Raw genomic sequence first — 13,924 nt, forward strand, 5'->3', positions numbered from 1 at the left:
GTTGTTGCATCTGCTTCACGCAGGCAGGCGGAATCATTGCGTCAGTGGCGCACGCAGGGCAGGCTTGTGCGCTCGGCGGATGAGTTAGAGGCGCAGAGGAGAGAGAGGAAAAAGTTTGTGCGGATCGGAGCGGCGCGACGCGGCGGGACGACGCGTTTCCCTCAGACTTTATCTGAAGAAGTTCGGCTGGAAGGTCTCCCACCCTCCTTCCGCCCCTAGCACCATGGAGCTGCTCTGCCTCGAAATGGACACCAGCATACGAGCCCGTCCGGACCCGAACCTCCTGCGCGATGACAGAGTTCTGCAGAGGCTGCTGACCATCGAGGAGAGGTTCCTGCCGCAGTATTCTTATTTCAAAGGCGTCCAGAAAGACATTCAGCCCTTCATGAGGAGGATGGTCGCTACTTGGATGTTGGAGGTACCGACCCAGCTCTGGCTCGGTTCGGCTCTTATTTCCGTGCTCTTCTCAAAAGCTGCTGCTCGCTGTCGCCTCGAACCTTCTGGGCCGTGTTGAGGTTTCTGAAGCTGCTCGTTGTTCCGACACTCGGTTCCTCTTGTTGGCCCAACATGTCGGTCCATTTTCCAGTGCGACCATCCGGACCGCCGCCTGCCGAACCGGGTCTGGTCCGGTTTTTGCCCGGGACTCCTGAGATGTTGCTTTTATTTCAGATGACATGAATGTTTCCATGCACACGTAGCGCTGCTGCTATCATCGCCATGTTGCTTTTCGGGAGCGCCTGCTGCTTTTAAAGCTCGCTTCCAGAACCACGGCGGGATAACAGCGGCCGGCCCGGTTCGGTTCTGGCAGCGGAGACGCTCAGGTGTCCGCCGGGTCCAGTCTGGAGCCCGGAAAGCGGCGCGGACTTTTGGCTTTTCTGTTTAAAATGTCGGAAGGGGCGAGGGCCCGGCGGCTCGGCGCGGGGCTCTTCATCAGGAAACAAGTTGGATTCTTGGGAAATGTTTCCATATTTATGAGCAACATCTGCGTGGAAACTCAGCCGAACCTTGGAGCTTTATTTTCATGTGAATATTGTCACGATGCGACCTGCTGGAGATTTTTAATTAATTTTTGAAATCATGAGATCGGCTGCGGGCGGCGCAGTCCGCAGCTGCGAGGCGCGACTCGCTCCTGATTTTGACGTTTTAATCAAATTGATCGGATTCGGATTAAGACCGGAATGGTCGGCTCTGGCGTGGAAGACCCCACAGAAGATTGTCGCGTGAAGAAAAGGAGTGCGGATAATTTATTTGTATTTTTAAATATTTTATGAAAATATGACGACTGAGGAAAAAGCCCGTTTCCGTGTGCTGCGCTGTCGGGAGGTTTCTTGGCTCGGCTCTTTGCGACTTGAATTCATTTGTTGCTGAATGAATTGCTGGAATGTGGTTCCGTTGACTGTATGGATCCGACACTTTCTGCTGCTTTGAAAAGAAATTGATTTGGAATTAATGCGTGATGTCGCAACCGCTTTGGGTTGGGCCAGATTCTTGGCCGAGCCCTGAAATTATAATCTGTCTTCATGTGATGAATCTCTGATTTGGTTTTGATAGAAACGTTGAATATTGGTGAGAACTAGAAACTCATCTCGCTGCATGTTCTCTTCTTCAGGTCTGCGAGGAGCAGAAGTGCGAGGAAGAAGTTTTTCCTCTGGCCATGAACTACCTGGACAGATTTTTAGCGATGGTTCCGATCAAGAAATGCAACCTGCAGCTGCTGGGCGCAGTCTGCATGTTCCTGGCCTCCAAGCTGAAGGAGACGCGGCCGTTAACGGCAGAGAAGCTCTGCATCTACACAGATAACTCCATCAGGCCGCAGGAGCTGCTGGTGAGCTGCAGCTGCTGCACATCACCGCTAATCTTCCTCTGCTTGCGTCGTAATCAACAGCATGAAGACAGAAAAGTCTTCACTTCTTCTGCATACTCTCATGTTCTTCACTGCATTAATTTAGCTTCAGCAGAGCTTAATGTCATTTAATAATGTGCTAATAATCTGCGCCGGTTCTCCATCTGATGCGCATTAAACGCTGAAGTTCCGCAATGAATTGTTGCAGCGGCTCAGTTTCTCCTGTCGAGCCTCCAGCTGCTACTGTAGGGAGCAGGAAGTGACGCGGTCTCTACCGCCACCTGGCGGCAAATATTTACTTTACACAGATCAACGGGGTCAGCTGAGCTGCAGCCAAAATGGGACAGAGGGACACACACACACATACACACACACACACACACAGTTACAGTCTTCATCAACTTCTTTTCATATTTCTGTCTTTAATGCGTCGTTCATCTGGTGGTTCTGCGGCTGCATCAGGTTCTGGTTCTACCCACTGAGCCCGTCTCCATGGTTTCTTCCTGCAGCTCATTTTGGTTCTGTTGCTGTTTGTGTTGAACCAGGCAGAGAAATGCAGAAACTTTCAGGTTCTCTGAGTCCTTGAACTGCTTTTATTTCTGTATAAGGCAGCAGTTTGGCTGCCATGTTCACACAGGAAGCAGAGATCAGCTGCTCAGGCCATGTGATCGCTGCACCGCCGCAGTTGCTGCCGCGGCTGCTGCTGCTGCGGCAGCGCTTGTCTTTAGTAACTATTTCTTGTAAAGGAACCAGAATGTTGCACAGAAGGTGTGACCAGAGGAAGGCAGAAGCAGAAGGAAGTGGCTGCCTGCTGGCTGCTGCCACTCTGTCAGCATCCAGTCTGTGTTGCAAGGCTGCTGCAGATGCTGCATCTTTCCATCTGACATGCAGAGGAAGGATTTCTGAATGCTCTGGTTCTCTGGAGGGATTACTTTGCTGCTTCCCTTCAGGTTTCCTCAGCTGAGGCGCCAAGCAGCTGCAGGTTGGCTGCAGTCGCATTGAATCGTCGCATGACTCAGTCCATGCGGTTTGAAACCAGCGACAGTCACAAGGCTGCGGCGCTGCAGACAAACCAAGATTTAATCCCTCAGATTACTCACCAACTCCTCATGAGTCACCTCTTTCAGGAAGTGAAAGGAACAATGAAAGCAGCTTGCACACACACACACACACACACACAGACACACACACACAGACACACACACACACCGACGCGCATTCCCGTCCGGCTCTGGCTGCTGCGTCCACAGCGTTCTGAACGTCGTTCCTGTCTCTGCAGGAATGGGAGCTGGTGGTTTTGGGGAAGTTGAAGTGGAACTTGGCAGCGGTGACGCCGAACGATTTCATCGATCACATCGTGCGGAGGCTGCCGCTGGCCGACGACAAGCTGGTTCTGATCCGGAAACACGTCCAGACTTTCATCGCTCTCTGCGCCACAGGTAGGAGGAGAACTGAGAATGGTTTGTCTGCACTGCGTCCAATCAGCATGCTAGCTTGCAGTATGCTGATGTGCAGCACAGATGAGGATGAGGAAGATCCATGATGAATGGATCAGGAACAGAGGAATCTGCTGGGCAGAAACCCAAGAGCTGCAGGGTCAGACTGCGGCACCTGGGGCAGAAAGAGCCCGACATAGTTTATGCTCAGCAAGAACATCAGTGGGGCAAAGAGGCAATAACTGCCCCCTCTTCCCCTAGCCTGTCTGGGTGAAAAATCAGGCAGCTGCCCACCGCACAGAGCTGCATCTGTGCTCTGTGTGTTTCTTGACTGCAGCCTTACAGTAAATCCATGCATGTCTTTGTGCACTCCCTCCTCTTGGAGGGGTGATGTAATGCTGTGTGTGTGTGTGGTGTGTGTGTGTGTGTATGTGTTGTCAACACTGGGCCCACCAGATGAGAGAGCGGCTGGTGGATGAGGCAGGCTGCAGCTATCAAAGAGCCGCCGCTCTGCTAAATGTGACCATATGCTAATGAGGGGACTGCCCCAAACACCCCCATCCCCCTCCTGCCCATCGGTGGCCCAGGAACAGAGGACGGGGCGGGGCCCCTGCAGGGCCACTCTATTCTTCCTGCAGGCCTCACAGAGGTCTGGACAGGGTGTATGGCAGGCCGATTGAACATAGAATCTGCTCCACCACACATTCCACATATCTCCCCTCATCCCCCATCTTTGTCCCGCGCGTCTCACTGAGTTGTATCTTTGGGTTCGGAGGGCTGGAGGGCCACTGGGTGAGGTGAGGTGATGACTCTCGACAATGGAGTCACACTCTGCATTAATATGCTAACAGCCGCTGCCAGCTGCAGCCACAAAGCGCGCAGCTCCCTGCGCCTCCCTGCGGCCCTCTATCCTCTCCGAGCGGCCATGTGTCCTCCACAGAGGAAGGTAGGAGGGGAGAGAGGAGAAGTGTCTCTCTGTCTTTCGCGGGCTTCTGGCCGTTCACAAGCTGTCTCATTTGCATCATGAATGACAGAGAGGGGAGCTAACAAGGTTATTGGTCTTTGAGGCGCGCGCCTGTGACCACACGTGGAAAAAGGACCTACAGCAGCGCGCGCTGGCACAGGCACTGAGCCTCTTTATTCCCACTATTCCCAGCGCTGTGGGGCTTTTTTCAGCGAGCGCACGATTTACTGAGGAGGTGGAAGAAAAGGGGCCGGTCGGGTAAAGGGGAGCCGGTGAGGGTGGCTGCTTTTCAGCTCCTTTACAAGCCGAGTGAACCTCATTATCCAGACCTGAGGTCGTTACGGAGCTGTGCTCCGAACCGCCACAGTGCAGGCCAGCTTTATGAGCTGACTGCTGACTTTCCAGCTCATGGTGTTTCAGGGTGGCAAGAACTGAAAATAACACAAATACCAGGTGAACCTATGATGTGGGTTAGCTGGTAGCTTCGAGCCCAGAGTCAGTCTGAACCAGGGTGTCAAACTCCAGTCCTCCAGGGCCGCTGCTCTGCACGTCTTGGATGAGGCACAGGTCCAGAACACTGGAATGAAACGGCTCCAGTGTGGATCGGCTCTCCAGAACCTTAATGACCTAATTATTCTGTTCAGGTGCTGCAGCAGAGGCTCATCTAGGAGATGCAGGGCAGTGGCTCCAGGACTGGAGTTCAACACCTGTGGTTTAAACCACCTGAATAAAAATAAAGTTATTTACTAGTGATAGCTAATCTCAATGTAGCACTCACAGTAACAGCTAATGCTAATGTAGCTAATGCTATTAGCATACTGGATGCTAATATATGCATACTCTGGATGCATATATTAGCACTCATAGTAACAGCTAATGCTACATTAGCATACAGCATATTGTGGATGCATATATTAGCATCCACAGTATGCTGATGTATGCTGCATTAGCACACTATGGATGCTAATGCTAATGCAGCATCCGCAGTAGCAGCAGCTTTGTAAACCTCTGAAGATGAGTAGATAGAAAAAGACTTTGCTCCAATCTGATGGTTGAAAACCTGAAGATTAAAACTATATTTTTGTTGTTCAGTTTATATCTGTTTAATCTTTTAGTAACCAGATGGATTGTTTTAATGTGTTGCTTATTTTGTAGATGAATGTTTAAAGATTAATTACAGGACAACTTGCAGTGATATTGTTCATGTGTCTGTGGCGCCCCCTGTTGTTCCAGCTGGAAACTTAAGAAATAAATTAGACTTGAGATGTTTGCAGCGAAGTGGAGAATGTAACTGAAATGAATGTTGTTGCAGATTTCCGATTCGCCATGTATCCCCCTCCATGATCGCCACAGGAAGCGTGGGGGCGGCCATCTGCGGCCTGCAGCTGGACTCGGCCGACCAATCCCAGTGGGGCGACAGCCTGACGGACCTGCTGGCCAAAATCACCAACACAGAGGTGGTGAGTCTGACGCTCTGATTCGCTCTCATCTGGAGGAATTTGTCAGACAGCAGGAAGGTTTTCCTGTGTCTCAGCAGGGAACTTTGTGAAGTTAGAAATGCCATTAATAAATCACATTATTGAGGTTGAAACACTCCTGCATTATCTGTCATCAGGATTTTTCACTCATATTTGGACATCCAGTTTTTGATAAGGAGCAGAAATCCTGACACCAGAACCGGAACCATCTCAGTGTCAATGCCTTTTCCTTTGTGGTGCAGATTTTGAGATTTTCTTCAACAGTTTGGACGTGGAGTCGGACCCAGAGTGGTCGGTTGGGATGTGATGCGTTCGCTGACACAGATGCTTTCATCAGTGATGCAATGAGCCATCAGGATCTGAGTGGTTGGTTCCTGCAGCCTGTGATGTGGTCGGAGCAGCAGCTTCTGGAGATGAAGCAGAAGGAAGAGCAGGTGAAGCAACCCGCCTGCCTCCGGCCCATGATGCATTGCGGCTAGAAAGCCTCTCCGTGGAGCCGTCGAAGCCTCATAGAGCAGAGTGGAAAAGCAAACATCTGTCCTGAGCAGCACAGAGCCGCAGTGTGTTCGGCGCTCTGCGATCGACGCTCTGCACACAGGCAACACAGGAGGAGCTGCAGTGATTCAGCTCTGCAGCTAACAGCAACGCTGAGTTTCCTCGACATATGGAGCAAAGGAACCAAACGATTCAGAAGTCGCCAGCGCCGCCAACCAGATATCCAAAAGCTGCAATCTGTCACAGAGAAATGCGATAGAGCCGAGTCCGGGGCTGGGTCACTGGAAGAATCAAGCTTATTGATGATGTTCACCACAGAATCACATCTGCAGTTTCACTAAGGAAAGGTTCTCTTCTGCTTCATGACTGAAAAATACGAGCAACTTCTGGATGCTGCTAGCAAGTAAGGGGCCTGAGAGTGGAGGGGTCTGAGATATTCCTAATATTAGTAAAGCCTGTGCGTGTTTCACCTCTGGGTGGGGCCCGTGGGTCCCTGGGCCCGTGGGTCCCTGGGCCCGTGGGTCCCTGGGCCCGTGGGTCCCTGGGCCCGTGGGTCCCTGGGCCCGTGGGTCCCTGGGCCCGTGGGCTGCATTAGCCATGATGTTGGCATGTTGACTGAGTTCTGGTTGCTGGATTAAACAGGATGTCGGGGTTAGAGAAGTGGACCACTGCTTTGATGCCTGTTTTCTTCCATTCGTGTGTTTTTGTTCATTCAGCATCACATGATGAGATACCGGAAGCACGTTTTCTCATTTCGCCCTCTGTTCCTGTTTCTGTCCCACTGTGGCTCTCATCAACACTGCTGAAACAAGCACGCTTTATTTTGAAAGATCATGGCTTGTGATGTTTGGCTACCCAGGCCAAAGAAAGCAAAAGGTCACACTTTCTGTTGGAACTTGTGGAAACTCTCAGTCATGAGGCGCCTGTGCTTTCCCAGTGTCAGTCCTCAACAGGCTGTTTTGGGCCGGCGCTCGGAGTCTGCCTCTAGCTGTTTGCTTCAGATGTTCCTAACTCTGTCTCTTGTGGTGCAGGCAGCAGTTAACTCACATTCCTCGGCTTCACACATTTCTTCCTTTTGGTTTTGTCTGTCTGCACGACTTCCCCCTGCTGCCAGTGTCACAAAGGCAGCCCAGTGATGGCGCGCACGTGTCGCTCCCCGCTACAGCACAGCCGTGCAGAACGATGCGAGTTTGGGCTGGGGCCCTCCAGCGCCGGGGCTGCAGGGGAGGGGCCGGCTCACGTGGTTTCCGGTTCCAGACGTTGCATTGTTCCGTATCTGGATCTGCTCTGAAACATGTTTCCAGTAGTCACACGCTGAAGTCATTAAAGGTTCTCCAGTGAAGCCCAGAAGGCTTGGCTTGGGATCCCAAATGCTGCTTTTTAGAGCTGCAGAGACGCATTCCTGTGGTAAGACACAGGCAGCTCCTTTGCATGTTCTGCACTGCTCTTTGTATTCTCACAGGGCTTGAGATTTTATCACCAATGGGGCTCATGGTTGTTGGACTCTATGGGTGAGCGCAAAGCTTTTCGGGTTTCCTCTGTGCGTTCCGAGGTGATCCGTCCTGCAGCAGTCCATGCTCTGACCAACAAACCTAACCCAGCAACTTGAGTCTTCATGGTCATTTCACAGTGAAGGGTCCCGATTGCCTACATTTCTTCTGACAAATTCCTACAGCTTCCACCATCTTAGTTGTTACTAGCGAGTGCCTAGCCGTTTCTTCTCCACTTGAGAAGAACCGCTCCTGGCACAGGGAGCAGCAACTTCTCTGCTGCACGTCTTTCTGACTGGTTGCATCGATTCTCAACATCATCAGCTCAGTGTTGCAGACGCCAAATACTCAGTCGTAGTATGTAGGTTTATGCAGACCTGTTCGATGTACGTTTGCATCGAGTCCAGAACACTCTGACTTCCCAGGAGCAACGCATGCAGAGCATCAGAGGTGATTCAAAATGGACCAAACATCTCATTTTTTGCAGTGATCACCAAACACACAATGCTGTCCTCTGCTGCAGACAGTTAGCAATCCTTCTTTTGAAATCTCCCTGTGATTCCAGGTTCCAGCAAACCTGGAATCACAGGGAACCTGGAATCACAGCGTGTCTTGCCGTTTGCCCTTTGACCCAGCAACCTTTGGTCCCCCAGGGATGTTCATCTCCCAACCAGTGTTTCTGATGTGAGGGAGAGCTGGGTCCAGAAGCACTGCAGGCTACATCTGGGCCCCATCAGGTTTAGATTAGCTTTGGCTTCCTGGTACCTGAAGAGCTGCTCCTTCACCTGGCTGCTGCTTTCAAGGCTCATTGTGTGTTTGCATGCATGCTGAACATACTGCCATGTTTACTCACCTTTCACCACCAGAGGGCAGTGTTTGAGCCATGTTGGAGTTCCTTAATGACGCCAATCATCATTCCTCTCTTTACAACACTTTGACCTTTCTGTGGATGTATTAGACCCGGTTCTATTGGAACCAGAACTTCATCATCTGTTTTGCTTCCAGCTGCTGTGGTTTTCTCTCTCTCTGCTCTGAGTCAAACCAAACTGTTCCCCTCCTGGCCTGTAGAGGTGCTGCACCAAGAACCTTTGAAGACACTTGAGAGCAAACTCCCATCTTCACCAATAGAATCTAAAATTGAGGCGTCAGATTTTAGCAGTTGGAGGAGTTCCTGGTCTTTGGATAAAGACTTACCCAGAATGCTTTGTGTTGTAATCCACTTCCTGCTTTGGGAGCGGTCTCTGGTCTGGTTGGCATTCACTTCAACCGAACCCGGACCGAGATTTGGAGGACCACAGGTCAGAGGTCAATCATACTTAACCAGACAAACCGGAGTTTCTAGGCAGACGTCTCCCACCAGTCTGCCCAGACTGGAGTCGGGTTAAAGTGGACTGCACAGGCCTGTGACTTGGCGTGGAGGAGGAGCGCGGACTGTCTTGGTTCTCCGCCACACTCCCAAGAGAGGACATGAACTCTCTTGCTGCTGAGGGTTTAGGATCCCAGGTGGATTGTCTGATTGCCTTGGCGGCCTCTGATGGTGGAACTGGAGGAGACCGGTCTCAGATTGATCCCCTGCAGACAGACAGAGCGGCTATCATCAAAAAAGCACTAATGCTGGCTGTGTCTTCAGTTGCTGATGTCAAGGCTACTGCTGAAGTTTGAATGTTTGGGAATGACAAGGAAGAATATCTCACCCAGCAAACGACCCTGGTGGGCTGTAGGAACCTGAGCTCTGGCTGCACATCTGGAGCAGCTCAGAGGAACCCAGAGGTTCCTCTGATGAGGTTCCCCTGATGAGGTTCCTCTGATGAGGTTCTTCTGATGAGGTTCCTCTGATGAGATTCTTCTGATGAGGTTCCTCTGATGAGGTTCTTCTGATGATGTTCTTCTGATGAGTTCCTCTGATGAGGTTCTTCTGATGATGTTCTTCTGATGAGGTTCTTTTGATGATGTTCCTCTGATGAGGTTCTTCTGATGAGGTTCCTCTGATGAGGTTCTTCTAATGAGGTTCTTCTGATGAGGTTCTTCTGATGAGGTTCTTCTGATGAGGTTCCTCTGAGGTTCTTCTGATGAGGTTAGTCTGAGGTTCTTCTGATGAGGTTCTTCTGATGAGGTTCCTCTGATGAGGTTCTTCTGATGAGGTTCCTCTGATGAGGTTCCTCTGATGAGGTTCTTCTGATGAGGTTCTTCTGATGAGGTTCTTCTGATGAGATTCCTCTGATGAGGTTCTTCTGATGAGGTTCCTCTGATGAGGTTCTTCTGATGAGGTTCCTCTGATGAGGTTCTTCTGATGAGGTTCCTCTGATGAGGTTCTTCTGATGAGGTTCTTTTGATGAGGTTCCTCTGATGAGGTTCCTCTGATGATGTTCTTCTGATGAGGTTCTTCTGATGAGGTTCCTCTGAGGTTCTTCTGATGAGGTTCTTCTGATGAGGTTCCTCTGATGAGGTTCTTCTGATGAGGTTCCTCTGATGAGGTTCTTCTGATGAGGTTCCTCTGATGAGGTTCTTCTGATGAGGTTCCTCTGATGAGGTTCTTCTGATGAGGTTCTTTTGATGAGGTTCCTCTGATGAGGTTCTTCTGATGAGGTTCCTCTGATGAGGTTCTTCTGATGAGGTTCCTATGATGAGGTTCTTCTGATGATGTTCCTCTGATGAGGTTCCTATGAGGTTCTTCTGATGAGGTTCTTCTGATGAGGTTCTTCTGATGAGGTTCCTCTGATGAGGTTCCTATGATGAGGTTCTTCTGATGATGTTCCTCTGATGAGGTTCTTCTGATGAGGTTCCTATGAGGTTCTTCTGATGAGGTTCCTCTGATGAGGTTCCTCTGATGAGGTTCTTTTGATGATGTTCCTCTGATGAGGTTCTTCTGATGAGGTTCCTCTGGGGAACTTCAGGGGAACTTCCTCTGATGTTCCTCTGGGGTTCCTCTAAACCCAAAGGAACCCAAGACCCAGTTCTTTCAAAATGAATTTCTGTATTTACACACAGAACAACCCAGTTTCTGAGAACTGGGAAGCTGAAATGTGCATGTTCCCTGCAGGACGTTCTGAAGGAGTGCCAGGAGCAGATCGAGCGCGTCCTGGAGAGCAGCCTGCGCGAGGGCCGGCAGCAACAGCAGCAGACGCAGCGGGGCCCCAGCGGGAAGGGCCTGGAGGAGCTGGACCAGGCCTCCACGCCCACAGACGTCCGCGACGTCAACTTGTGAAGCACCAGAGGGCGCCATTGCACAGGATTTCCAAGAATCTTTTTTAAAAACACTTCCAATCTTCATAAAAGCAGAAAAATAGAACAAAAGAGCAAAAAATCATTAAAAACACAAGGCCTTAAAGAAATGCAAGGACAGTGCTGGCTAGTTTTGTAGTTGACCTTTTCTTCAAGTAAAAACAAAAACAAAAAAAAAAACACAAAAGCTCCTGCACATGAAATAGATTTTGTCTGAAGCTCTCGTGCAAAAGCAACAAGCCTGATGAAGCTGCAGTGCCTTGGATGCAGAGAAGGGAATCGTTCTGCCGCTGAAGCTGCAGACAGGACAATTACAGAGATCATCCATTTTCTATTTTTATTTGCAAAGATGAGTTTTTCATCGTCTGCAGGCAGTGGGAGAAGAGGACGCGTCCTGCCAGATCGTCCACCTCTGGAGGGACAGAACTGTGTCGAGCAGACGGTCCTGTTGCCAGGAAACCGCTGGAACAATAACGGTTATTAGTAATATTTATAATTATTGATACCATCAGAAATATTTTGGAACTTCATGAGCTCCTTTGGTTCAGGCTGCTTGTTTGCATCGGTTTGAGGAAAGAGTGTGTGTGTGTGTGTGAGGGTGTGTGTGTGTGTGAGGGGTGTGTGCATGTGTGTGTGTGTGTGAGGGTGTGTGTGTGTGTGTGAGGGTGTGTGTGAGGGTGTGCATGTGTGTGTGTGTGTGTGTGTGTGTGTGTGTGAGGGTGTGTGTGTGTGTGAGGGTGTGTGTGCATGTGTGTGTGTGTGTGAGGGTGTGTGTGCATGTGTGTGTGAGGGTGTGTGTGTGTGTGTGCATGTGTGTGTGTGAGTGTGTGTGCGTGTGTGTGTGTGAGGGTGTGTGTGTGTGTGTGTGTGTGTGTGTGTGTGTGTGTGAGTGCGTGTGTGTGTGTGTGTGTGAGTGCGTGTGTGTGTGTGTGTGTGAGTGCGTGTGTGTGTGTGTTTCTCTGGGGGCCATCAGACCCACTGTGGGGGTTTTGGTTTTCACATTTAGAGATACTGTATTCCAAAGTGAAGAGCGGTCCGCGGTGTGAAGACATCAACAACAAAAAGTGTGGATATTTTATTTTGTTTTTGCGCTGCTATGAGCTATGAATATTTCATTTATACAAAATAACATTACCTAGTTGTGATGTGTCACTTGTGTGCTGCTATTTTATAAACATTTGTATTATAATTATTTTACTGCTTAAAAGATACATCCAGAAACAAAGTAGAAGGTTTTAGAAGGTGAAGCGAGTATTTGACTGGAAATGTTCCATTTCATTTCCTGTTTCCGTCACATTCTTCTTCAGGGCGTTCCATGCCTCAGGATTACTGTCACACACAGATCCGTCACATTTACCTCTGCAGAGGCAGGAGGAAGCATTCCTACTGTTTCCAGGAGCAACAACAGGAATGAAGCGAGGCTTTAGCTGGACTTTGACCGCAACAGGAAGAGAGGAGCAAACTTCCTGAACCGCCATGCATGTTCATGCTTGTCTGTGTTGGTGCTACAGCTGACTTGTTCTGTGCTACAGAGGGGAAAGTCCCCAGAATGGCCAAAGTTTCTGCTTTCCATGTCTATGATCACCATGAATGTCATGAATAAAAATGGATTCTGTATGTGAGACATTCTGATTGGTCGTTTCCTGGTGCTCATCATGTACCTCCCCCGCCTGGTTCCCACACCTCCCCCGCCTGGTTCCCACACCTCGACCGCCTGGTTCCCACACCTCGGCCGCCTGGTTCCCACACCACCCCCGCCTGGTTCCCACACCTCCAACGCCTGGTTCCCACACCTCCAACGCCTGGTTCCCACACCTCGGCTGTCCGGTTCCCACACCTCGGCCGTCTGGTTCCCACACCTCCCCCACCTGGTTCCCACACCTCGGCCGCCTGGTTCCCACACCTCGGCCGTCTGGTTCCCACACCTCCCCCACCTGGTTCCCACACCTCCCCCGCCTGGTTCCCACACCTCGACCGCCTGGTTCTCACACCACCCCCGCCTGGTTCCCACACCTCGGCCGTCTGGTTCCTACACCTCGGCCGCCTGGTTCCCACACCTCGGCCGTCTGGTTCCCACACCTCCCCCGCCTGGTTCCCACACCTCGGCCGTCTGGTTCCCACACCTCGGCCGCCTGGTTCCCACACCTCGGCCGCCTGGTTCCCACACCTCGGCCGTCTGGTTCCCACACCACCCCCGCCTGGTTCCCACACCTCGGCCGTCTGGTTCCTACACCTCGGCCGCCTGGTTCCCACACCTCGGCCGTCTGGTTCCCACACCTCCCCCGCCTGGTTCCCACACCTCGGCCGTCTGGTTCCCACACCTCGGCCGTCTGGTTCCCACACCTCGGCCGCCTGGTTCCCACACCTCGGCCGCCTGGTTCCCACACCTCGGCCGTCTGGTTCCCACACCACCCCGCCTGGTTCCCACACCTCGGCCGTCTGGTTCCCACACCTCGGCCGCCTGGTTCCCACACCTCCCCCGCCTGGTTCCCACACCTCGGCCGTCTGGTTCCCACACCTCGGCCGCCTGGTTCCCACACCTCGGCCGCCTGGTTCCCACACCTCGGCCGTCTGGTTCCCACACCTCCCCCACCTGGTTCCCACACCTCGGCCGCCTGGTTCCCACACCTCCCCCACCTGGTTCCCACACCTCCCCCGCCTGGTTCCCACACCTCGACCGCCTGGTTCTCACACCACCCCCGCCTGGTTCCCACACCTCGGCCGTCTGGTTCCTACACCTCGGCCGCCTGGTTCCCACACCTCGGCCGTCTGGTTCCCACACCTCCCCCGCCTGGTTCCCACACCTCGGCCGTCTGGTTCCCACACCTCGGCCGCCTGGTTCCCACACCTCGGCCGCCTGGTTCCCACACCTCGGCCGTCTGGTTCCCACACCACCCCCGCCTGGTTCCCACACCTCGGCCGTCTGGTTCCTACACCTCGGCCGCCTGGTTCCCACACCTCGGCCGTCTGGTTCCCACACCTCCCCCACCTGGTTC

General features: G+C 51.9%; 1 protein-coding gene across 1 annotated transcript in view; it reads left to right on the top strand.

Annotated features, from left to right (window-relative positions):
- LOC129356220 (G1/S-specific cyclin-D2-like) overlaps nt 1–12,550 on the top strand; it is a 12,805-nt gene extending 255 nt beyond the window's left edge. The window contains 6 exon segments of the mRNA XM_055025818.1: nt 1–418; nt 1,610–1,825; nt 3,123–3,282; nt 5,556–5,579; nt 5,582–5,703; nt 10,747–12,550. The exon segment at nt 1–418 is cut by the window's left edge and continues 255 nt beyond it. Of these exon segments, the coding sequence (XP_054881793.1) occupies nt 224–418; nt 1,610–1,825; nt 3,123–3,282; nt 5,556–5,579; nt 5,582–5,703; nt 10,747–10,911 (882 nt within the window). The 5' untranslated portion in view covers nt 1–223 and the 3' untranslated portion in view covers nt 10,912–12,550.
- Nucleotides 12,551–13,924: the final 1,374 nt, after the last annotated feature.

Source organism: Poeciliopsis prolifica, unplaced genomic scaffold (assembly GCF_027474105.1).
Source record: "Poeciliopsis prolifica strain line A6 unplaced genomic scaffold, Auburn_PproV2 SCAFFOLD161, whole genome shotgun sequence".
Classification (NCBI taxonomy): domain Eukaryota; kingdom Metazoa; phylum Chordata; class Actinopteri; order Cyprinodontiformes; family Poeciliidae; genus Poeciliopsis; species Poeciliopsis prolifica.